The 26,567-nt window shown below is 45.1% G+C and overlaps 1 protein-coding gene across 1 annotated transcript in view; it reads right to left on the bottom strand.

The window, feature by feature from the left end:
• MICAL3 (microtubule associated monooxygenase, calponin and LIM domain containing 3) overlaps nucleotides 1–26,567 on the bottom strand; it is a 180,837-nt gene that overhangs the window by 134,656 nt on the left and 19,614 nt on the right. The window contains exons 5-13 of the mRNA XM_030549239.1: nucleotides 19,618–19,719; nucleotides 18,786–18,941; nucleotides 17,939–18,039; nucleotides 15,443–15,700; nucleotides 14,727–14,842; nucleotides 11,692–11,818; nucleotides 10,000–10,093; nucleotides 8,507–8,654; nucleotides 6,516–6,712 (exon numbers count right to left, since the gene is read on the bottom strand). Of these exons, the coding sequence (XP_030405099.1) occupies nucleotides 6,516–6,712; nucleotides 8,507–8,654; nucleotides 10,000–10,093; nucleotides 11,692–11,818; nucleotides 14,727–14,842; nucleotides 15,443–15,700; nucleotides 17,939–18,039; nucleotides 18,786–18,941; nucleotides 19,618–19,719 (1,299 nt within the window). The remainder of the gene's footprint in view (nucleotides 1–6,515; nucleotides 6,713–8,506; nucleotides 8,655–9,999; nucleotides 10,094–11,691; nucleotides 11,819–14,726; nucleotides 14,843–15,442; nucleotides 15,701–17,938; nucleotides 18,040–18,785; nucleotides 18,942–19,617; nucleotides 19,720–26,567) is intronic.

Below are 26,567 nucleotides of genomic sequence, written 5' to 3'. Positions count from 1 at the left end.
TCAAAGCTTCTAAAATTAACTACTAAATGACTGCTGGCTAGGAGCTTCACACTAGCAATGACAGACCAACCCTCAGCAGCAGCAAGAGAGCAAGGAAGTTGTTTAATAACTCTGAAGTGAGTTTAGTTCCAGTGAAAGATGTTGCTCTGATAGTCAGAGGCTGAAGCCCTGTTCAACCACCTAATAGGCACAACAAAAGCAGCATCTGTGCAAGCTTTTTACACACAGACCTGTTGTCTACCTTTTCATGAGCGAGATGGTAGCTCAGTTTATGCTCATTAAACCCTTGCACTGGTTCCTAATGCTGCTAGAAGAGTGCCTGTTGGCACCAAGGAAGACAGCAATTTTTATGATATGGTCTCAATAAGGGTATGTCTACACTGCAGCTGGTAGCCCAGGTAGACAGACTCCATTCATGCTAGCACACTATAAACAACAGAGCAGAGGATGTGGTATGGGCGATGGCTCAGGTTAGCCATCTGAGCTTGGAGCCAGGGGGTCAAGTGGGCTTCCACTTGGGTGGCTAGCTCGAGCCACCACCTGTGCCACAACATCCGCATTGCTATTTTTAGCATGCTAGCTCAAGTGGCAATAGCATGAGTTTGTCTATCCAGGCTGGGAGGCACACTCCCAGCTGCAGCGTAGACACATCCGGAGTAACGAGCGTGAGTTCTTGTAGGAGGAAAGCAAACCAGGTTACTCACTTGGTGCAGTAACTGAGGATTTTTGAGATGCACGTCCCTATGAATGTTCCACTGAAAGTGCGGATGGATAAGAACTGCAGGTGTGGTTAGAAGGATACCTTACCCCTAAAGAAAACAATTGTGTGTGGAAGAGGGTCAACCATTAAATCCCCTAACTCACCAACTCTTCTAGAAGAAGTAATTGACACTAAAAAGGTGGTTTTCATGTAAAAGTATAAAAGGGGACAAGTAGGTAGTGGATCAAAAAGAGGTTTCATCAGTGAATTAAGAACTAGATTCAAGTCCCAAGTCGGGCTCTCTAACATTTGGGAAGAGTTTGGATAACTCACTGATGAATCTGGAAGTTGCAGGGTCAGCAAATACCAAGAAACCTTCCAGAGGAGAATACAACGCTGTGACGACTGCCAGGTGAACATTAATGGAGCTCAAAAAAAGACCTCTTTGCTTCAGAGTGAAAAGGTATTCTAGAACCTCTGAAACAGAGGAGTCAACATGATATACAGACAGCGAATACACCAACGGTAATATCCTCTCCATTTCTGAAGGTAAGTGTTCCTGGTGGATTCCTTTCTACTGTTCAACAGGACTTCTTGAACCACTCTGAAACAGGAGAGTTCTAACTCCAAGAGTCATCCAGGAATTTTTCCCTAAGTCACTGAGAATGTTCAAGTTGTGGGGGACAAATGTTCCTCAAATCCTGAGTGAAAAGACAGGGTGTGAGCAGCAGATTGATGGCCAGTTGAAAAGAGAGGTAAAGTAGGTAAGGAAACCACACCTGTCCTCGCCAGATAGGTGTGATCAAGATTACCGTGGCTTTGTCCTGTCTGATTTTGTTTAGAATCCTGAGAATCAGCAGCATTGGAATGAAAGTATATAGAAGATTTCTCGGCTGAGAGAGGACAAAGTTGTCTTCCAGATAATGGCAGGCAAACAAAACCTCCATTAGAGCAGAACTCTGCATGTTTCTGGTTGACAGTGATGGCAAAAAGGTCTATGTTCAGAAATCTCCAGATAAGAACTATCTACTCGAGTATGGCTCTGTTGAGTTCCCACTTGTAATCTTGAGTGAAGTGTCTACTGAGGTAATCAGTGATGGTGTTTTGATGGCCAGGCAAATAAATTGCCGAGATAAGGATTCGGTGGGCTACAAACCAGTTCCATAACCTGATTGCCTCTGAGCAGGGGGAAGGGAATCCCTTCTCTCTCAGTGCATTTATGTAGTACATACTGTCTCGGCTGTCTCATTATATGGATGCATTGACCTTTTATCATGAGGAGGAAGTGGTGGCAAGCGTATCTCACAGCCCTGAGCTCCAGAATGTTGATATGTAGCGTAGACTCCTGGGTGGACTATCTGCCCTGGATAGCGTGGTTCTCTAGATAAGCTTCCCAGCCTAGGAGAGTTGTATCTGAAACTATTGTGACAGTGGAAGGAGGATGGTCGAAAGGAATCTCTGAGCACACTTTGTCTGGATTCTTCCATCAGTTGAGAGAGATTAGTACACAATTGGGAATAGACAGTAATTTGTTCAGACCATCTCTGTTGCAGGTATAAAAACTGCCCTGAGCCAGGCTTAGAAGCAATGTGGTTGTAAAAGGGGGTGTAAAGTGATGAAGGTACATATGGTGCCATGTGCCCAAAGAGCTGCAGGCACGATCTGGTGGTAGCCTGTAGGATCACTTGAAGTTGTACAATTAAATGCATCTGTCCCCTGGCAGGTAGGATCTCGATGCCATGGCATTGAGAGTGGCCTCTATAAAAATCTATATGCAGTAGAGGTAGGAGACAGGACTTTGCAGTATTCAGCTAAAGGCTGAGTGCGTGAAAGAGACATAGCCCCCCTTATCATAGTTTGAACTTCCATGTAGAAATGCCCTTTTAAAAGCCAATTGCCCAGGTATGGGAAGACGATTACTCCCCATCAGCAAAGCTGTGCGGCAACTAACTACCAACATAATTTCTGTCAACTCTCTATGGGAAGTGAAGGCCTCTGTACTGACAGTGGCCCTGATGCATGGCAAATCATAGGAATCTCTAGTGAGTGGGATACATTGTGACATGAAGGTATGCATCTTGAAGGTCAAGGTTGCAAAATATTCTCCCAGATCCAGGGATGGAACAATAGCTGCAAGTGGTACCATCTTGAATTTCTGTACCTCGACAAAGGTATTCAGCATCCTGAGATCTACAATTAGCCTCCACTCGCCCTTCTTTTTGGGAATGAGGAAATACATGGAGTAAAATCCGCTTCCTCTGTACTGAGTGGGAACTGGTTCCATGAGTCCTAAGTGGAGGAGGGAGAGAGCCTTTTGTCTTAAGAGTGGCTTGTGAGATGCGTCCTGAAAAGAGATGGAAAAGGAAGGTGGTAGGGAGATATGGAGTGAAAATGGATCGAGTAGCCAATGTAAACCTCCAAGACCCATCTGTCAAAGGTAATCTGCTCCCATGAGCTGCAGAAATGGAACAGACGATCCCCCAAAATTGGGAGGATGGAGTGGGAAGGGTGGTACAACATCAGATTCAGATGGTAGGGGTATAGGTGGCTCTTGACCGAGGCATCAAAACAAACACTTTGTAGATTATGTCTGCTGTGCTGAGCCAGGTGCAGAGATGGAGAACTTTCCCCTCTGCACTCTGAGTTTCTTTTTACGTGGCTTCAGTGCTCTATGGTAGGTGGGAAACTGTGCTGGGCAGGATCGCTGAGTTTGAGAGAGACTAAATCTCTGCTTATTTGCAGGAGTACACATGCGCAGCGAACAGAGGGTTGCCCTGGTGTCCTTCAGCGAATATAGGGAGGCAGCAGTGGATTCGCTGAATAATCTGAGACCAAATAGTAGGTCCTTTATGTGTTCTGGACTTCATGTGGAAAACCTAAGGACTGTACCCACAGGGCTCAACTCATGACTACAACTGTGGAGACAGACCAGGCTGCTGTGTCAAAAGCATCAGAAGAAGTTTGCAAAGTTGCCCTTGCACGAAGCTGTCCCTCTGCAAAGAGGGCCTGAAATTGTTCCCTCTGCTCTTGTGGGAGTGTTCAATAAAGAATTACATTTTGAACAGTTAATATGATTATGTTGCCAGAATCACCTGGTAATTAGCAGTTCTTAACTGCAAGGTGGCAAACAAGTGTCTTTTGACCAAAAAGATCTAAGAGCTTTTGGTCTTTATCAAGTGGTATAGTCTTGGAATGGAATTGTCTGTTCTGTTCATTTACTGTATCCATAACTAATGAGTTGGGGCAGGATGGGAAAATAAAAATTCTGAACTTCTAGCTGTAATGTACTACTGTGTGTCAGCCCTCTTAGCATGGCTGTGGTGGGGATCTGCCAAATGGCTTTGGTAGTTTCTAACAAGGTCCTAGCTACCTGTGCTGAAGATGTTGTGTGAAGAATATCCAGCAACTTATGCTGAGTCTCTTGGACTTCTTCCAATGGGATTTAAAGAGTGCCTGCCACCCTCTTCCTCAACTCCTGAAATTGTTTGAAGTTATCTACCATAAATGGAGAGGGCAAAACAACTTCATCCAGGGAGGAGGATGAAATATTTGTCTGTGGGGTAGCCTGCTCATTAGCTCTCCTTTCTTGCTCCTCAAAGATCTCCTCCTGTGGCGACTGCCATCGGGGAATGGACAGAATCTGACAGCGCTGTCCCTGCATTGCCCTGATTATACCAAGGAGGGTGTTGACAGGCCGAGATCATTACAGCCTTGATGTATCCCTTGATGGAGCAGGTTCAGGAGATGGTGGTCTAGCCAGGTAATTATAAGAGAGTCCTGAACAGAAATGTAAGAGCCTGAAGAGCTCTCATCTGCATAATCTAAAGGAGGAGTAGATGAAAGAGTAGTAATTTGTCTCGCTGTAAGCATGGGCACCAGGGAATCAGGCAGTACCAATTATAGCAAAGTACCTGAGACAGCAGAGGTTGTGGTACTGGGGGCCTGATTAAGCTCAGTAAAGGAGACCCAGTTGATCGCAGACAAACAAATCCCTGGAAAACCTGAAATTCTCTAGTACTGGATGCAGTTGAGTGGGAACCTGGTAGGCTGCAGACATGGAGGCCTTCGGTACCAAAGAAAGTGCATGAGGCACCAACAGGCTGGACTGCCAGTTGAGGTACTGAAGATGCAGTCCATGCTGCAGAAGGAAATTAATTCTTTAGTGCAGTGTCCCTGGAATCTCTACCAGTTTGGTCATGTTTTGATGATACCAAAATCTTCGGTATGGAGCAGTAAGTGCCATGTGATTTAGACAAGCTTGAGGACTGATTTTTAGAGCTCTTGGTACTGAGGCTGTTTGAAGTCTCCACAGAAACCTTTGAGGAGTGTAGAGTCTTTGATACAGTGGATCTCTTAAAGGTACACTCTTTCTGAGGAGACTTAGGACTCCACTTGGTGGTAATCTTTTCCGCGCTGCTTGCACGTCTCTCTGAGGCTGATGGGGCACTATGGCTATTTGAAGGCTGCTGTACGAGGTGGGGGCCTCTGGGCCTGGATCCAAAGCTGGGAAAAATGAGTACTTCATCATAAGAAAACAAAGTTGAATCTCCCTTTCTTTCAGAGTGGCCCTTAAAACTCATGCAGATTTTGCACTATGAAGGCATGTGCCCCGAGGCAGTGGGTACAGCAGGAATGGCTGCTATTAACTGGGAAGGACTCTGGGCAAATGAGGCAACATTTGAAGCCTGGGAACTAAGATATGCCCCCAAAATAAAACAAACAAACAGTCTTCTTCAAATTGGGGGAAGGGGTGTGTTATCCTACACAGAGGGCGGGGTGGAGGTTGGAGGCAAAAGCCTCAGCAAACAGGAAAAAGGAATCCCCAAAATAAATAAAATACCAAATAAATAAAGAATTAAAAAACATAATTAGAAAAATAAAAGATTAAATTGTCATGAATAAGGCTACATTTTAGTCATGGGCATTTTTAATAGAAGTCATGGACAGGTCACAGGCAGTAAACAAAAATTCATAGCCCGTGACCTGTCCATGACTTTTAATATATATATCCCTTTACTAAAACTTGTGCAAGAGGCCATGGGTGCTCTGAAGAAGGACCAGGGAGCCCAGGGGCACCATGGGTGCTGTGGGGGAGGCAGCGGTGTGCGGCTGGGGACCTCCTTTGGTGCTGGGGTGCGAGGGTTGGCCATGGCTGGTAGGCTCCCAACCTGGTTCCTCGTGTCCCTGCAGTTCGTAGGCGGCGGAGGGGCCCAGGGGCTCCACACGCTGCTCCCACCACAGGTGCCGGCTGAGCAGCTCCCATTGGCCGGCAACTGCAGCCAATGGAAGCTGCAGGGGTGGGGCCTGCAGCCAGTGCACAGAGCCCCCTGGTCCCTCCACCTAGGAGGAGCTGCAGGGCCATGTCAGTGGGAGACAGGGAGCGTCCCTCCCCAAGGTAAGTGCCCCCCCCGCCCGTAGCCCTGAGCCCCCTCCCACACACCCAAACTGCTGCTGCTGGCTCCTGAGCCAGCACCGGCCACTGCAGAAGTAACGGAATCTGTGACTTCCATGACAGACTCACAGCCTTAGTCATGAGTGGCAGATAACCATGAGCACTACGAACACTCTGTCTCTGGTCAAAGTGGTTGAGAAAGAACTGAGAATGTGTTGTCTGTTGCAGCCCTATGCGCTCCTGGTGTGAGGCATGAGGATAGCTAGGGTGCACGCCGAGACCAAATGAACACTGCTGACAAAAATCCTCAATTGAAGGCACATGCGCACTGCAAGTGGACATCATAGTAGGGGCATGATGAACAGAAGAACATGAATACTGCCACCCTCACCAAATCTAACACACTTGTTCGGAGGCCCTTACCACTGGAAGGGATGGAATCCTTGAACATCTCATAGAACTGTGTGAGGTACATCACCATTGACAACTTGTCTGGCTCTCCAACAGATGCCATTTCCTTTCCAGTCATGATAGGAGAGATTCCAAACTCCTTTTCAGCAATGTCAAATGCCAGCTGGTTATTCTTCTCCATGTTGCGTTCATCTAGAGAATCAAAGTCTCTACAAGAGGGAGAAGAAAAAAGCATTGAGGTATGCAGGGCTAGCCTTCTAAAAATACTTTCAGAGATAGTCTTCTCCGGCGGCGACTCTGAAACTGCAGCCCCCCTTCTTTCAACAATTCTGCCATCATGCTTTTTGTGATACAGTGATTATGTTACTCTGCCTGTAAATGATGAGCTGTGAAACAGACACATTGTTTTTTCCATTCACTGCCCTGCTTTATCATCTCTAGAGATGACCTAAACTTCTCTTCACAGAGGTTTTTTTGCTTTGAACATTACATCTTCACTTCCCTCTTTGCTGGAGTATTCTCTGAAGAGGCAGACTCTCGTCCTCGTTACTTGGAAGCACATCAAGTTGTCCCTCAGATCACCATTTCTCTTGATTGATTCATATACAGATCTCACCTCTTTCCATCTCCAGTGAGATTTTCCTACACTTTTACAATTCTCATTGCTGTACTTCCATGTCTGCCCAATTTGTGTGGCTTTTTAAACACGGTGCCTCAGACTGAGTATAGCGTTCTAACCAGCGACACACAGAATGGAATATTTACATAGTTACTTTGCTTGCTTTACATGTGATACTTCTTTTAAATTCACCTTCAGCATGTTGCATCAGGGCCACCCAGAGGATTCAGTGGGCCATGGGTCTTTGGGGCACTTCGGCAGCAGGTCCTGGAGCAGAAGGACGCCCCACCGTCAAACTGCCGCCGAAGACTCAGAGCAGAAGCAGCTCTGGGGGCCCGCGCCTCGCGAGAGTTTTCTAGGGCCCCCGGAGCGAGTGAAGGACCCCACTCCAGGGGCCCCAAAAAACTCTCATGGGGGCCCCAGCGGGGCCCAGGGCAAATTGCCCCTCTTGCCCCCCCCCGGCGGCCCTGTGTTGCATTACAGTATTTATCTTTAATAATGTCCCACTGGAAACCTGTAATCATTTTAGACTTTCATTATAATAATATCTACCTTTTATATAGCACTTTTCATGAATAGCCCTTTACAAAGGAGGCCCATATCATAATCCCCTATTTACAAATGGGGAAACTGAGGCAGAGCAAGGGGAAGTGACTTGCCCAAAGTCACCCAGCAGTCCAGTAGCAGAGCTGAGAGCAGAACCCAGGTCTTGTGAATCCCACTCCAGCACTCCATCCACTAGGCCACACTAGGCCAGAGTCTTCACTATGGAACTTCTGCCTTCCAACATTTTCCCATTCTAGGATTTGTGCACCTTTTTATATTGCTCCCCACATTACTGGCTGGAATGGCTTCTCACACTTATTCACAGAACAGGTTACTGCACAAGTAGCAGTAGTGCAAGCTTCCCTACACTGTGTCTATTCAGACCAGGAGACCCCTCCTCTCGGATTGAAAAAGTATTTTGAAGCCATCTGAAGAAGCTACCAACAAGGGGGCTATTTATAAAGGTGATGTGGACATTTATCTGTTATGAATTAAACTGGAGCCATCAACTATTCCTAATTAATTGCACATAGGCTACTGTTAGACGGTAATGAGTTTTGATCACTAACAACTTGGGACAGATAGAAGATAAAATGATGGCACATGTAGCCTGGCATTCAGCAAGACATTATAACTCTCTTCCCCACAGGTGAATCGCTCTAGACTTTACTGAATCTAAATTTAACTGACTTCAGTCCTTTCCCCCACATATCATAACTGTATTGTATTTTAACACTATTCTCTAAACAATTTGCAAATCCCTCCCCATATATTGGTTGCAAATCTGACTAACATTCTCTCCAGTCACTGTGTTCTAGCCAAGCAATCAATCACTTACATCAAGTCAGGACGGTATCTGTGGATAATAGCACACAAGGCTAGGCCACTTTTCCATGACATTGTGAGATCTGTTACATTCACACCAGCATACCCATCAGTCTGCCTTTGGCACCAACCAAGCAGTTTGCTGGAACGAGCTACAGACTCTGAAAAGAACATAACATTTTTAGAAAGCTGTAATTTATCATCTTTCACTCATGAGAATTCCAAGTACATCTCAGGAAGTATATATTATAGGGATCACTCACCCATTGAAATGCAGCCACTTCTGGGGTGGAATAGCATGTTTCCTGCATCAGAAACACTATACAACTGTTTTTTGGGAGGGCAGAAAGTGACTAATAATGTGATACGTAGTTCACACTGAAGGGAGAATTTTAGTTTGTTAAGAAGTAATTACCTAAATTGTAATTTGGACAGATCACCCTGGCTCTTGTGAGCATCCCAGGAAATTTTAAATGACCAAAAGTGGTCAAGATCTTGATTTAAGTCAGATCCAAAAGATTGCATTCCTCGTAGCATGGTGCTCACTAATCCCTTGCTATATTGTTTCAGATAGAAGAATTGTCAACACCTTTCTATAACAGTTGCATTTACTTTGAAGGTCTTCCATCAAATCACTAACCATCCTGACCTTGTTTAGTTATGAGATGTGACAAGATTATAGGCTAGGGTGGCATCGTTGCAGGTCAAAGAACAAATCAGAAGACCCTACGCAACTGTACACCAGTGGGAGGAAGGTACAGTAATAAAACAGGCAGACTTGAATAAAACACTATTCCAGGAGACACCAAACACTATTCCAGGAGACACTCAGACATCCAAAGGCATTATATGGCTGGGAAAGGCTCAACAAACCCCTTGGGGTATGGTTTGACCAGACAACTATTCCAGTTCTTAGCGTAATGCATTTAATTCCTAGAACACATGCCGTGCACTGGCTTAGTAATTAGACTCCATAATGCAGTGATGTCCTTACGAAAAGTAGAGCTGCTAAATTACGAGGAAAATGCAAGTAAAGTAATTGCTTTATTTAGTCCAACTAAGAGATAAGATTTCAAAAAGGAGAAAGCTTGAGTGTGGAGGGGAATCTACAAAAATAATTCTCTTTTTCCCATTCTTTTTCTACTTTTCTGTTAATTATTTTTATCTGTAATTAGAGTTTTTGGCTTCACTGCCAAATCAAGTAGAGGCTGGTTTTTCACGCTTGAAATAAAGACTCTACTACAGGATCCAGAAGGTGACCAAAAACCCTTTCAGAAACAAATGTTTAGAAATCTGGAAGTACACTGTAATAAGGGAAATTGAGGTAAAGCTAACATGTTTAAATTTTAATCGTGTTTGAAAGTTTAATTGTGTTTGAGAAGTCAAGCTTCTGAGCCAAGAATTAATGAGATACTTTTCGAAACAGAAGGGGACCTCTCTGTAGACCTGATGAACTGACACAGCTCTGGAAGAGCACAACAAAGTGAAACAACAGATGGGACCCACCATTCCGTGTCAGCTTTGGTGTCCTGGAGTTCACCAAGTTCTCTATTTCCAAGTGAATGTCTTTCAGGTCTCCTGTATCATACAAGTGGCGCACCTGTAAGAATGCAAAGGGTTAAAAATGGCCCAAAAGACTAGTCTCTCTCATCAAAAGCCAATATGGCAGGAGAAGTCTCCTCAGGCCAGAGCTACTGCCCTTGAGCACTAAATTCCCTTTCTAAAAACAAGCCATGTGTACACACAAGGAACACAGCCCCCTTAAGACAACAAGGGGATGATTATATAAAAGGTTATTTTATGACACTTTCGCACAGTAGACAATTCCCAAAAGCCACAGAACCCCAATGAACAGCCCTTAGCCTCCATCTCAGCATAGGCACCAACGTGTAGCCACTGAATGTATATAGAGTTATTATAAAGGAAATACAAAAATATATTGTCAGCATGGCTGAAACGGCCAAAATCCAGAGAAGTTCAGAGCTACAACTGACATGACTGCGAATAGAGTTTAGAGACTTCTACAATATCTAGTCACAAAGAAAGTGGGTATAGTACAGTGGTTTACGCTTGATGGATATTTCTGGTTTTTGCCACTGTCAATTCCCTAAATACTCATATAGGCATGGGCAGGTTTTGTGCCGCCCCAGGCAGTGCGCAAAAAAAAAAAAAAAAAAGCCGCGGCAGCGCGATCGCGCCTCTCCACTCTTCAGCGGCAATTCGGCGGTTGGTCCTTCGCTCCCAGAGGGAGTGAGGGACTTGCCGCCGAAGACCCGGAGCTGCCGCCTCAATAGAAGCCGGAGGGTCACCCCCTGGTATTGGCTGCCCCAAGCACCTGCTTCTTTAGCTGGTGCCTGGAGCCGGCCCTGGGCATGGGGATCTCAACCTTTTTTGAATCAAATCCCCCCTTAGTATTTTTTTAAAACTTGGATTCTTCCTCCCCCTCTGCCCCTTTAAAATAGAAAGAAGGATTCTGCCACCTAACCAGAGAGGTTTGAGAGTGTGCCCACCCTTCACCCGACTTGGACAGCAGTGGCTCTTGTCCCAGGGACTGGGTCTGGGGGTTGAGTGCAAGCAAATCCAGCACTCTCTTGGAATGCAGGCAGGGACCAGTGCCTGGCACTGGAGAGTGGGGAAGGATAGGGTGCCTGGCACTATGCATGCACACAGCATACAGGACACTGGAGTGCAGGGCAGGGTGCTGCCTAGCACTACGAGCATAGAGGGCACTGAGATGCAAGCAATGGTGCCTCCTGTCCAATGGGGCAAAGCCTAGCTCTATCCTGGCTCAGAGTGGAGGGTGTTGGAGAGTGAGCCCACCCCACACTCATCCTAGACAGTAGCTTCTTTCATACAGGCCTGGGCCCAGCTTCCTGCTCCGGCCTGCTGGCTCTCACTGTTGGGAGGAGCTCACCACAGCACAATGTGTGCATCTGTGCACAGGTGGGCCCTCTCCTCACCACACACTACCCCGTTCCAGCCATGGCAATGCACTTGCTCAAGTTTGGCCCAGCTACCCCTCCATTGTGCCAGAGCGGTGGGGGACCAAATGTAAGTGAGCGACATTGTGACCTGGCATTTGTTTATGGCTTGCAGCGCTGTCCACCTACCCCCAGTTGCTAACCTCTGATACAAACCAATGGCTACAAGAAGAGGACACAGATCACACGCTGTCGAAGGTATTGCCAGCCCAGTTACCTGGTTTGGCCGCAGGAAGTTGACGTTGATATTGGGATACCGGGTGATAGGATCGATGCTGTATTGGCTGAAGTTTTTACTCACATTCTCAGGAGTGGTCTGAGGCAGCAGCCTGTAAATGCTTTCCCTGAGGGAAAAATACTAACTTCAGATCAGCAAGTAGGAGAAAGAGATACATCACCACCACTACCACCTTCAAAGTCAAGACCCTCATGAACTCAGAGGGTTAGAACACTCAAATTCACAAACCTACCCCTTCAGATATGAAACAACCAAAATCCAGTACTTACGCACCTAGGCTGTTTATATTTTAATTCAGCAGGAATCAGGGAGGTGGTAAGAATAGAATGAGACAGATAATACTGAAAATATATTGCCATTATATAAATCAATAGTATGCCCTCGCCTGAAATTCTGTTTTCAGCTCTGGTCACCCCATTTCAAAAGCGACAATAGACATAAGAAGTCCAGAAACAGACAAAAAAAATTAGTAAAGGCAAGGAGAGAATTCCATATAAGTGCTGGAAATGATTGGGACATTACAGATAGAGAGGATACATGACAAAGGTATACAAAATAATAAATAATATGGACAAGATAAATCATATGTTCCTATTAAATCTCTTGTAAGAAAGAACAAGAAGATAGAATCAAATGAAAGCAAGCAAAATTAAAACTGAAAATAAAGTATGTTTTTCCTCAGTGCATAATTAATCTGTGAAACTCACTGACACAAGGTGGTATTGATGTCAAGAGATTAATTGTAATAAAAAATATTTAATATGGATCATGAGACTGCCACAATTATATCAGACAGGATAAAAATATTAAGAATATAAACCCATGTGAAAGATGGCATAAGCCAACCTCTAACTGGCAAGCTTTAGAAAGAAGCTTGTCCTGTGGATAGGATATTCTATAACAAGAGCCAGCAACCTTCAGCCCGTGGTCCACCAGGATAATCCGCTGGCAGGCCGCGAGACATTTTGTTTACGTTGGCTATCTGCAGGCATGGCCCCCTGCAGCTCCCAGTGGCCGCAGTTGGCTGTTCCCGGCCAATGGGAGCTGTGGGAAGTGGTGCAGGCCGCCGAGATGTGCTGGCAACTGCTTCCCACAGCTCTCATTGGCTGGGAACTGTGAACCGCAGACACTGGGAGCTGCAAGGGGGCCATGCCTTTGGACAGCCAACATAAACAAAATGTTTCACGGCCCGCCAGTGGATTACCCTGATGGGCCGCGACCCCTATTCTATAATGATCCAGGATTTCTTGCACCTGATTCTGGCCAATGTCAGACACAACACTAAATTAGAGGGACCCAGAACGGACAAAATTCGTGAGTTAATATACATGTTGCTAGTTTGGGAATTTCTTTCCATTTTATAATCAAATTGTTAAAGCGGACATTTTGCACCTATTTCTTTAATTAATTTCCTAATTAATTTCCTATTAATTGTTAGTAGAAATTCAGATTTAACAGAGGTTTTTTTACTAAATTTCATTCTTCAAACACTCCTCTATGATGAAGACAAGTTCAGGGCATCATTAACATCCTTATTGTGAGAAGAGCACAAACTCAAGCACAGACTTGATAAGCTATATGCACAATCAACATCGCCTTCTGAAATACCAAACTTCCACACATCAAGGAAGCTGAAATGGTTTGAACAAGCTGAACTCCTATATTAGGACCCTAAAGTTATGTCCTATGTGTATTTTAAAAAAGTTCAAAATAATTTTGGATTGAAAGTCTAGAGAAGTTATCATTGTTAAAACCAATTTTTGAAGAAACTTTAATGACACTAAACAAAATTATTTTTTTTTTAATAAAAATACAATTTTGGCCTCTGATACTACAAGGACTTATTCACATCATCAATTTCAAGAATACGTGCATAAAGTTATGTACCTCTTTAAGTGATGTACCTCAATATAGCAATTTTAAAAAAAAATTCAAAGAAGATACCTAACCAGCAGTGGAATTTTAAAAATGCTAGTGTGACATTTAAAACCCCCAGCATCTATAATTTAGTTCATTATAAATTTTAATCTAACCTAGCAATTGTACAAGTTTTCAAAGTAGTGTTACAATGTCTCAGCTTGGTTTAAATCATGAGTTTTAGAGTTTTGTTGGTTTTCTTTCTAAAGCAAAACAAACAAACAAACAAAACCTCAGTGATTTAAATCATTCCACCCTGGATGGAACTCTGGTTTGATCTGTAAAGGCAATTCCTATGCTGCTATGTCACCTGGAACAAAACATAAACAAACAAACTAAAAAGAGAGAGAGAGAGAGAGAGAGAATGCGCAAGCAGTAGATTCAAAGTGAAAATAAGATAGTGAATGTAGAGGCCAGAGTATGGAATTAAATATAGACCATTATCTCCAAATTAAACAAAAAAATCACACACAGAAAAAATATTTACAAGATCATTGGAATTAGCATGTATTTCTGTCTCCCGGCTATTTCAAAGGCATCTATCCCCTTGGCATCTAAGCTTTTCTTCACCTAGACTGTATAGTTAAGGCTTAGAGCACTGATCAGACTCACTTTTTCCACCTAATACAATCCCAATAACCACCAAGAAAATATTCTCCTTCCCCTAATCTGCTTTTAACCAATAGAGAATAGCACCAACACACTTTGGTCGCAATTCTGTTCCTCTCTGAATAGATTCCACTGAACCTTTGGTGCTTAGAGCAGCAAGTTAGAGCTGAGCACCAGTCTGCATGTGTTTTGATCCTGACCTTCACATGGCGGTGCTTCTGGCCAGTTCCCTCACCTTCTTGGGAAATCTTTCCCTTAATCAAACCACTCCAATGGGCAGCCTCCAGGAACACTAAAGGCACAGGGTTTGCTCCCTCCACCCCACTCTGGGTGCATATCTGTAACAGGACAAGGAATTGGAGTGGATGGTCAGAAGAGTGAGCCTTCTGAGCACAATTACTTTTCCACTTACCTCTGCCCCCAAATCATTCTGTATTCAGATTAAAACTCACAACTAGACTCATTTCCCCACAATAATCCTCCATTACCTCTCTGCGAGGACCTCCAAAGGGCTAGTTCCCTGAGACCAGCTTCGTACCATCCAAGCAGAATCCATGGCAGCCAGAAAGCCCCTGGCTATTCCAGTGCCCATTGGCCAGAATGGCTAGATGTAATAGGTCACACACAAAAAAAAGAGGGGGAGGGGGAAGAAAAGGTCATTTAGGAAAGGAAATAAAAAATGTTACCACGAACATATTTAGAGGGTAGCCTACTAGGATTTTATAACTCAGAGATTAGCTGGAGACACTGGTTCCCTCTGGGCTAGTAGAGGCCAAATGCATGGTGAACTGGCTGTGAGCTAATCCACAGCGAGTGTTTCATTATTCCCGACAATGACTCACAGCCTGGAGCTGCTAAGAGCCTCTCTTGAAAAACAGATATTTCAAACTAACTACAGCATGGTAATTATTAACTATCCTAGCATAGTGTCCTCAGGGATTCTAGTGGCCACAACAAGGAGCAGGTAGAACAGATGCAATTTCAGCTGGTCTCTGCATAGAAGGTCACTACTATGCTGAATACTCACTGTTTTCCCACCATTTCTTCCCCCTGCTCCTCCCAATCTATTATATAAAACAGCAGTTGCCTTCCTCCTGATAAAACGCTCATAGCACAAAGAGAAAGTTGCATTCATTTCAATGGTAATGGGGTGCGATCACTTCCATTCATGGCTCACACAGTGAGTGAGCTGTTTAACACCTACCTCTAACAGACTGTCCCCAACCAGCGCCACGAGCAACTGGTGACCATTCTGCTCTCGCACCATCGCTGCATTCTCCGATGCGTACATACATGTGAAGTCAAACATGGCCACATCGGGTTGCCCATAGTGATTGATGGCAAAGTCCAGTGACGGCAGCTGCTGATTGGTAGAAAAGTCAGCTGCTTCCCTGGCATAGCTGAGCAAAGCCTCCTGGTCCACATTCTCCCGTGAGAGTAACAGCTCTGTGTCTGCGTAGTCCTACCAAAAGAGAGAAGAGTCAGAGTAGAACAGCCATGTTGGGAGAGGGAATTTTAAGTTTAGTATCTGTAGACAATCTACAACTGTAGGTTCTGAGACTCCTCTGAGTCCACCGATTTAGGATCTTTCCCTAAATTATTTCATGATCATTAGTGTCTAGGCCTCTAAGAGAAAACAATGTTTCTATCTCTTCTTCTTGCAAAGAGCCTTGACAACCCTGCTGGCATTTCTGAGCATGTCAACAGGCAATATGATCACTCCAGAGGTGTGCAAAGTATAAAAGTGGGCAGTGTGAGCAAGAGCAGTGGTTGTGAGGGTGCTTAGCATGCACACTACAAATGGAAAGCATATATGCTAAAGCTGGCAACAGTATCTTGGCCATAAATAATATGTAGAGTCGCTTCCAAAAGGATACCGTCAACAACAGACGCTATAGCTTCATAAAGTTGTATAACTACAGCCTTTTGATGATTGTTTCTGAAGAAGCTTCATGATTACGTCACCTGCTAAATTCATTTTTTTACTTTTGAGTACTTAAATACCCTTTCTATTCCATCTTTATAGGGAGTGAACTTCAGACCTTAGCTATAAAAACCTAAATCACACCAGTATAAAAAGCTGAAGTGAAGATTAAGAGCTTGTCTACACGGAAAAGCAATGCAGACTACAGAGGAGTGATTTCTAAAGAACGTTGTGCCACGCACTAACTGGTCTGTATAGATCCAGCTGGTGCATATTAAAAGTTCCCTAATGCACTTCAACATAGCGCTGTTTGACACAGTACTATGTTAACGTGCATGAGGGAACTTTTAATGCACACCAGCAGGTCTTTGAGGGCCAGTTACTGCGTTACATGTTAGTCGCTTTAGAAACCACCCCTGCCCCAGTCCCCAGCCTGTAGCACACGTTATCTCACTGGGTAGACATGCTCTCAGTGAAAGTATCCAGCTCAAGTCCTGTGAACTTCACTATAAGGGAAGCATGTCTGGGTTTAGTCTTGATTAAAACAAGCTTAGTGGGCACCAGCTTAGGGTAGTGGTCCCCAACCTTTTTGGCTGGCAGGTGCCAGCCCAAGGACCACTGCGGCGGTAGAGCACCCGCCGAAATGCCGCCGAATTTCAGCAGCATTTCGGCAGCGACGCCTCTCGATGACGTCACTTGTCGACGACAAGCGGCGTCATCGAGAGGTGTCGCTGCCGAAATGCCGCTGAAATTCAGCGGCATTTCGGCGGGTGCTCTCCCGGGGGCCAGGACGCAGGTGCATTAAGATGCCCCAGCGGGTGCAATGGTGCCCGCAGGCACCGCGTTGGGGACCACTGGCTTAGGGCATCTGAGCAAAGCAATTAACATACAATATTTTTACATGTTTATTTGGACTAATGTTTGAAATCTGATATCCAGGATCCCCCTAATATATTATTTCAAATCATGTTTCTCCAAGTCAGACTGACATACCCCATGTGAGATATTGCATAACAGTCCCAAACCACGAGCAGGCCAGTTAGTAAAACAACTTATTGGAGAATATTACATTCTTAGTGATTAATATGCAGCTGCCTTGCCACAACAATAGGAGGCAGTTCTAAGGTACAGTCTGGCTCTGTATATTGTCAGAACAGACTTAATAGTGCAGTCCAGCTGTTGACAAATCAAGTGCAAATGAAGTGTTAGCCCATTGGTGTAAATGGTAGTTAATTTAAACTCCTGTGCACTTCCCTCCATGCTCTGTTTTCAGACAAAAAAATGCAAGATCTAGAGCCCTACTTATTTCTTAGGACCAAAACCAACATTAAACTGATCTCTGTCAATACAAGTAATGAGTAAAACTCCATCACAAGATCTCTTCACACTCCCAGTTCTTTCACCTCCACCAAACGAGGCAGAGCCACTGACAGAGTCTATGGGCCTTGCAGGACATTTCAACTTGCTATGTCCAGAAGCTCCAGATCTGAAGAGGGATGCAAATGAGTGCAGAGCAGAGCATGTAATCCTTTTCTAAGGACTCAATCTGCTTCCTCAAACAGGGCACTAGTCACAAGCCTGCCTTAAAAATCCTGCAGGCCATGTCCTAAGAAAGGCCTACCTCAAAACATTGAAGAGAAATCAGTATGCCCAGGTAAACGTTAAACGCTCATTTATTTAATTCCCTTCAAAAATATACTCCCTTCTCCCAAAGTGCCAAGGCCAGATTGTCTCTTATGTTTAATACGGAGAGGTTTGGGAGAACATAATACGCACATGCAGTATCACCCCTTTGTCCAGCAAACTCTGCTTTTTGGCCGTCATGACGAAGTAGTGAGTGTCATCTTTGTAGTAGACAATATTCTCCAAGTCAATACCTATGACAGAAAAAAGGGATGTAGTAATACAAAGTCAGTTGTATGTTATATGTAGTACAAGAGCTCACAGCATCATTTGGAAGAGCTCTGGCTCAGCCCTCCTGGCCCATGTCAAGGTGAGGCCTGTGCACAGAGAATGTCTGATAGCACACATGAGACTCACCCATGCCTTTAAATGTAATGGAGGGCCCTGCCAAAATCCCCTAAAGCCTTGGAAAGCTCCAACCTACAAGGAGTATACACCAGACTGAAATTACATCAGCTGGTAACCCTTACAACAGAGAGAACTATTATATGGCTGCACTGAGCATTTGATTCACATGCTTTCAAGGGGTTTCAAAAATTGAACCTTTAGCTACACATAGACATCTCTCTCCCTCCCTAGCAGCCCTGACCTTGTTTTGATTCCGAAGCTTGAGTTCAGAGGAGTAGGAGAGAGAGAGAAAACATGGCATCCTAGTTTCTCCATGGAATGCTTGGACGGCTTACCACTTGTCCAAAAGTTAAAAAGCACAGCCCTCCATTACAAGCTACAATGACAAGCAGCTGAAGAACAAGCTGGAACAAATCAGTTGAGAAAGTGGGAGACAATCAGACAGACAATAGTGATGTACTTCTTGGATCAAGGGCCACAATACTCACTCATTCATTGGTGAAAAAAAGTAGCTTAAGGAGACAACTAGTGTAAAAAACTGTTAATTAGATAAACTCCTTCACATCTAGATATTTGCTCATTGTTCACAAACCTGTGGCTTCTCGCAGATCCTGGAAGAACTTCTGGTTAAATATGAAGGCCACGCCACTGATCTCCTCCACTTTGGCTTCGGCTGTGGTGTTGCGATTGATGAAGTTTGCTGTGATAGCAATTGCCAACTTACCACGGAACTCCTTCCGACGAAATCCTAGGGACAGGATAGAGCAGAGATCATGAAATACAGCTCAAGTTCAGAGAAGACTCACACAGCCTGCTACAAAGCGGGCCCCTAAATATATGACAGAAGGGGTCAGATATTACAGACACTCTTCTTTACAGGGGAAGCAACAAAATCCTCTCTGAAAATTGCTTCACCGGGAAAATAAAACTTGGCTCTTTGAAGAAAAAAGAAAATGTCAGACTATGCTGAAATGGCTCGCCTCTATCCCACACAGTGCAATGGCTCTTACAGGAATGATTTAAAATATCATTCCCAACCACCCCATTGATATGCCTAATAATTCCCCACATTATCTCAGAAGCAGGAGGTGCGAGTGCAAGGATAAGTCCATGTTAAAAAGAAAAAATCTACAAAAAAAATACACCTGCTGCTTTGCTTGTAGAGAAAGATGAAGAGAACGGATGAGGAAGTGGTGATACAATTGGCCAGTTGGATTCCTGAGGACTGAAAGGGAGCTTGTGTCTCCTCTGTCACATCTTTACAGCCTTTTAAGTGCTTAATATTTGGAAAGAGATTGGAGTGCAGCTCATACAGAAAATTTTTTTGGTTCAGCTCTGCTGTGACCATTTAAAATAGAGACAATTCCACTGCTAAGTGTGTGTTGTGGAAAGTTCTCCATTGTGGATGCATCAGGAGCCATTACCTTCTAAAGTGTTTCTCCTGCCATCTCCTCCAATGACCACTTCAAATTCGTACTCTGACACCGGGTGTGTTTTTGGGTGGACCTGTGCACGCCAGCCTATCCCTGTGGATAAACCCTCAGTTAATAATGTATTAGGTGCATCTGCATACACAGACATTTAAAAAAAAAAAAGAGCATAGGAATCACCTCTCATTTCCTACACAAACCATTTCTCACATCCCTGGGTTGGAGGCTACACAGTTGATACTCTTAACAGGTGGTGTTAGCATGTTTTCAGGACCATTTGTGTACCCCGATTGCATCTAAAAAACACTTGCAGTAGTAAGATCTAAGCCTATTGTACACATCGTTTCACCTAAAGGGAACCCAAACAGCTACAATCTATCAAAAGCTTTTTGACAAATGGGGTTTAATGGAACTAGGACATAAAGTATAACAGTATACTAGAGAGATCATTGTAAGGCTCTCTGTGTTATAAGACTGAAAAAGACTTTGCCCAATAGATTAAAAGTCCAACTTCTCATACGTTACTTGATCTGTTTGGCCAGTAACAAGACTGCCAACAACATCCATGGCAAGTGTTCTCGGAAAATGATCTAAATAGCCACAACGCATGCAATGCAAGTGGTTGCTGTTACAAAAAAGTTCTACGCTATTGTAGGCGCAATGGGCCAAAATTCTGTAAGAACTATTGTAAACTGTAGCATTTTGTCCATTTCATCAGAATACATTAGGTACTTTTAGTTTTGTAAAGTAAAGAACAGAAGGTTAAGTTACTTATCTTATAGTAACTGGAGTTCTTTGAGTGCTGGCCCATATGAGTATTTGCAGGGAGTTTGCATGCGCTCTCTGTGACTGGGTCTGGAAAATTTTTCGATAGCTGTGTCTGTCAGTCCAGGACTGTGTCCTTCAGTTCCTCATGCCTTCATCTGGGAGCACAAGGGACCGTGTGGACTGACCACCTCTCCTGTTCCTCCTCTACCGCAAATCTGAAGAGGATCTGAGCAGAGGGGAAGGGGAGCAGGATGCGAATATCCATAAAGGACCATACAGCTTGAAGACTCCAGTGACTATCTGGTAAGTAACCTTCCTTTCTTCGAGGGCTGGTTCCTGTGGATATTCACTGTGGGTGATTCCCGAGCAGTGACTACTGAGGAGTTGCTCTGCACCGAAGTTCACAAGATCACTGAACCAAAGGAAGCATCCACAGCAGAGGCTTGTACAAGGGCACAGTGCCAGATAACCATGTGAATGGAGCCCCGAGTTTCGCTCTGTAGGTCTCAAAAAGTGAGATTCCTTGCAGGGAAGCCATAAAGGCAGCTTGAGCTCTGGTAGAATGAGCCTTGACAGACTAAGGAGAAGGGGTTCTGCCAGCTCATAGCAGAACAGGATGGAGTTGGAAATCAATTCAGAGTGTCTTTGGGAAAATACTGCCTCTCCTTTCATCCTCTCAGCAAAGGAGACGAATAATCTCAGAGATCTTCTAATGGGCCTTGGCCTGTCCAGGTAGAAGGCCAGATCTCCATGTACATCTAGGGTCTCCGGTCCTCCTCATTATTATGAGGTCTCATATAAAATACAGGAAGGTGAACCTTCTGGTTCAAGTGAAAATCAGGAGGAATCATGAGGACAAACTTGGGATGCAATTTCAGGGATACTCTGTCTCTGTGAAAGACAGTATAAGGTGGGTCCATCACCAGGGCCCCAAGTTCACCCGCTCTCTTGGACGAAGAGTTAGCTGTTAGGAATGCCACCGCCATCAAAAAGTGTAAGAAGGAAAAGGAAGCCAGAAGGTTCAAATGGCAGGTTCATAAGTGCCGATAGTATCTGGTTCACATCCTAAGCAGGCATAAATTTTGAAACTGGTGGGAAGTTTCTGACAATGCCTTTTAACAACTTTACTGTTATGGGGTGGGTAAAAACCAACAGTTACCTACCAAAGAATGAGAGACACTGACAGCTGCTTGCGTACCCATACTGAACTGATGGATAGGCCCAATGACTTAAAGGAGAGGAGACAATCCAAGATAAGAGGAATTCTGGACTTCTTCAGAGGCAAATTATGCTCTGGTATCATAGGGAGAACCGCTTCCATTTGGTAGCATAACACTTTCTTGCTGAGGGTTTCCTGTTATTGAGAAGGATGGATTGGACCTCCTCCAAGCAAGATCTGTGTAAGTCTGCTGTCCATCCAATAACCAGTCTGCCAGATGGAGAGGTGTGGTGGTGGGATGGTTGAGGATGCTTCCTTTCTGTGGCAGTAGGCTGGGGGTAGCTGCAGGTGAATGCATGGGCAGGAGGCCATCTGCCCAGCTATGGTGAACCAAAACTGCCATGGCCAACATGGTACTATTAAAATCACTGTTGCCTTCTCCCACTTGATCTTTCTGAGGATGTGAGGTAGGAGGGGAATGTGAGGGAAAGCATACTTCATCAGGTCTGACTATTGCACTGGGAAGGCATCCCCTCTGAAGTCAGGCCCCTGTGAGTCTTGAGAGCAATTGGTCGGGCACTTCCTGTTTCCATCAGTTGCAACAAGCTCCCATTATGGGAATCCCCACTGGCAATAAAATCTGCTGGACTAACGACAAGTGGTGCTTCCTCTTGTGAAAATGCCTACGGTGTCTGCTAGGGAGTTCATTACTCCTGGTAGATACAGGGCATAGAGGATAATCTGATGCTGTATGCACCAGTTCCAGAGTTTGACTGCTTCCCTGCAGAGCGGGGTAGACCTTGCTCTGCCATTTGTTTGCATAATAAACAGCGGCCATGTTGTCTGACCTGACCTGGACATCAGTGGACCAGATGAAGGGCAGGAACCTCTTAAGCTGTTTGTGTACTGCCTGAAGCTCAAGAACCTTGACATGGAGTGTGGATTCTTGCAGAGTCCAGGAACCCTGAGCTGCATGGTTGTCCAGATCCATTCCACAGCCCAGTAGAGAGAAATCTATAACAAGTGTCTTTGTGGGTGGCACAGGAACAAAAGGAACCCTACATAAACATTGCCTCTCTTTTCCCACTAGGTGAGTGATATCAGGACACTGAGGAAGTGAGACTTTTGTCTAGGGGGTCTCTGCTCAGAGTGTAGACCTTCCTCAGCCACGGCTGGCGACCATGAAAATGGAGCCTCGCAAAGGGGGTCAAAGTACATGATGCAGCCAGGTGACCTAGCTAGATGAAGTAGGACTGGACTGATGTCTGAGGGCTGAGAAGAAGGTGAATAATGAGGTCTATCTTTGCAAGGAATCTATCCTGTAGTAAATAGGTTCTGGCTGCAATAGAGTGTAGATTTGCTCTAGTAAATTCTGTAGTTGTTGTGGGTGTTAAAGTGAACTTTCCTGGATTTACCTGAAGTCCCAAGGAGTGACTCAGGTTGAGTAAGGAGATGAGTGCTACCTGCGCCTTGTGATACAGTCGTCTTGTGAGCAGCCAATAATGTAGGCAGGGAAATATAGAGTTGTATTGACAGTGCAGGTGTGCTGCCACCACTGCCATTACTTTTGTATAAACCCTTGGGGCTGCTGAAAGGGCAAAGGGGAGCATCATGTACTGGACTGCACTAACCTCACTGTGAAACACAGCACAGCAATCTCCTGCGCGCTGAATGAATGTCAAAATATGCAAACAAGTGTCCTTCAAATCAGGAGCTGCAAATCAGTCACCTTCATTCAAGGAGCGGATTATAGCAGACAGGGTAGACATTCTGAATCTGGAGTAGCAGATGATGTTGTTCAGTTGCCTGAGGTCCAGGATGGCCTCCAGCACACTCTCTTTTTGGAGATTAGGCAGTATTTGAAGTAAAGGCCCTTCCCCTTGTGATGAGGGGGTACAAGCTCTATAGCCCCTAGCTGGATTACGAAGTTCAGCTCTTGTCTGAGAATCCTCTCATGACAGGGGTCTCTGAACAGGGGCAGATTTTCAAGGGGGTGGGACAACAGGAATTTGATTACATACCCAGTTGCAATGATGTCTAAGACCCATTTGTCTAATGTTTTAAGCTGTCCACAAGAAGAAAACGGGTCAGGGGAAAACACTGAAAGAGGGAATGGAAACTGTTTGTGCCTGGACTGGCTGATGGCTCGTGAACATCCCATCAAAATGTCTTGGTAGGTGTTTGAGTCTGGAGAGCGGATGGTTGTAGTATGATGTGTTTGTCACGTTGCACCCTCTGACATCTTTTCAGGAGTTCATAGGCCCTCTGGTGGTAGAACAGCTATGGGGTTGGCTGGTATCTTTTGTTAAAAATTTACACCTTATTTCCTGTCTGAATTTTTCTAGCTTCAACTTTCAGCCATTGAATGTTACACTTTTCTCTGCTAGACTGAAGAGTCCATCATCAAGTATTTGTTCCCATCGTACTTATAGACTGATCAAGTCACCTTTTAACCTTTTCTTTCATAAGATGAATAGATTCAGTTCCTTGAGTCGATCACTATCTGGCAAGTTTTCTAATATTTTAATCATTCCCATGGCTCTTCTCTGAACTCTCTCCAATTTATCAATCATCAACTGGATCTCTTTGGGGAACTCCAATTATTGCAGCAAAGATATCTGCCTCATGACCACCAAGGTCACCATAGCACAGGAAGCCAGGTCTGCTGCATCAAGTGGCACCTGAAGGGACGATGTAGTTACCAGATTCCCTTCATCTAGGAATAGCTTGGAATTGAGGCCTACAGTCCTGCAATAGTTTACTGAAGAACTCTGACAGCTTGTTGTAGTTAATGAAGTCATACTTTGCCGTGACTGCCTGTTAGTTTGCAATGTGGCATAGTAGTCTGGCTGAAGAAAAAGTTCTTTCTGATGATGGCATCATTGTCCAAAGGAGTGGACCTGGGTTGGTATAGTCTGTTCCACACTATGACTGCTCGGACAATCAGAGAGTTCAGCTTAGGGTGTGAAAAAAGTACTTCTCCCCCTGGGAGGAAACAAAATATTTCCTTTTCAGTCCTCTCAGGGGTCAGGGAACAGGTGGCTAGTGTGTACCAAATGCCCTTAGCAGGCTCTAAAATGGGCTTATTAATAGCGAGAGTCACTTTGGAAGGATCTGTATACTGGAGAATATCCAGAAATTTGTGCCGGATCATGAACCTCTTCCAGTGTACTCTGGAGGGTTTCACTGATCCTCCTCAGAAGTTCCTGGTACTGCCTGTAGTCCTCTGGAGGGGAGAGAGAGGGCAGTGCCATTGCTTCATCTGGAAATTAAGATGATGCTGTTGGCAGATCTAGCAGTACTGACTTGTCCAGTTGTTGTTCCTCCATATGATCCTGAGGAGTTGAGGCTCCTCTCTTGGAGGTAATTTCTGCCAAAAGTGATGCCCCCAGCTCCTCAGTCTGAGGCTCGACAGCACAGATCCCAAGAGCTCCAGTATCGTCAGTGTGTACGCCCATATATGGTTACAGAAGCAGGTCCCACAGGGGGGTACCACTGGTCCCCAGCTGCATAGTATAGGTCATGGGGATGTAGGGGCCTCTGGAAACCACCTGGACCGATGTCCCGTGTCGGGATCATTGGGGGAACCAGTGGTGTCACCTCCTGTTCATCTGCAGAGTAACAGTCATCCAACACTATAAGTGGGTCTGGTGGGATCATCTGTCTTGTGGCAGGATGGCCAAAGGTATACCTCAGCGAGTAGCATCCCAACAGCGTTGAAGCATCCATGGACCAGCTAGCACACAGGACCAGTGAACAACATGGGAACAGTGTAGTGATCTCTCTGACTAGAACTGAGTCCTATGGTTTTGGCAACTCAGGATCTGTGTAAATCACTAGGTCCTTGAGATGTCTGTAATGATGTTTTAGGAAGGAGAACTGGCCAGGTACTTCAGTACAGGTTGGTGTCCTGAGGTGGGGCTGGGCACAGGTCTTGGAGGGGTGCAGTGGGTGAGTTCTCTTTCCTATCCTTACACACCTCTGTGGAAGTTTAGTGCCGGAAGCACCTGACCCGTGCTCCCTGTGAGCTCTGGGTGAACCCGCTCTGGAGCAGAGTCTCACCTGGTATCAAGGGTGGGGAAAAGGCAGACCTTTTCTTGGTGGTCTTATGCAGTGATTTGTCTCTTTCTACAGTGGTTTCTCCTTTCCTCTTCATATCTTTGTTTCATGGAGTCCTTGGGGCTGCTGGAGAATTTTGAGCTGGTAAACACTGTTGCTAGTGAGGCACTGCCCAGAGGCTCTGACCAACAAGAGGGGGAGCAGAAGGGTTCCAGATCTGACAGGACTTCATTAGATGTCTGCAGAGTCTAAATTCCAGAGACTGCCTAGTGCCAAAGGGAAAGGAGTGGCAGGTCTCACACTCTGATGGAAGGTGTGATCCCCCAAAGGAGCGCTCAAGAGGGTCACTCACTGGGAAGTCCTGAAGGCAGGCCAGGCTGGACTTGAATCTCAGAACCCTGGTCACACTAAATGCCCTGGGAGAACAATGGAGAGCAGGGCAGGGCAGACCTCCCCATGCCTACTCACTATGACTAAACTATTAACTATTGGCCAGAGCTCATTCTACCAGAGCTCAAGGAATCTCCCCCTTGAGATATACAGAGCAGCAACCTGGGTCTTCAGTCACACGGTTACCAAGCACTATGCCCTCATGCAAGCCATGGCTGTGGTTGCTTCCTCTGGTTCAGCAATCCTGCAGACTGGTGCAGAGCATCTCCTTACACCCGCCTCCTCAAATGCTGCTTGGGAGTCACCTACAGTGAATACCCATGGAGACCAGCATTCAAAGAAGGAGGAAGGTTACTTATAACTTATAGTAGCTAGAGTTCTTCAAGCTGTATGGTTCCCCTGTGTATTTGCATCCCATCCTCCTTCCCCACTGCTCAGACACTCTTCAGATTTGCGGTAGAGCAGGAATTGGAGAGGTGGCTGGTCCGCACTGCCCCTTATGCCCTCGGTTTGGAGCATATGGAGATGAAAGGTGCAGGTGCATACCACCAGACGCTGCTATTGAAGA

The sequence above is a fragment of the Gopherus evgoodei genome, chromosome 1 (genome assembly GCF_007399415.2).
Source record: "Gopherus evgoodei ecotype Sinaloan lineage chromosome 1, rGopEvg1_v1.p, whole genome shotgun sequence".
NCBI classification, from domain to species: domain Eukaryota; kingdom Metazoa; phylum Chordata; order Testudines; family Testudinidae; genus Gopherus; species Gopherus evgoodei.
This window is presented reverse-complemented; position numbering and strand designations above follow the sequence as displayed.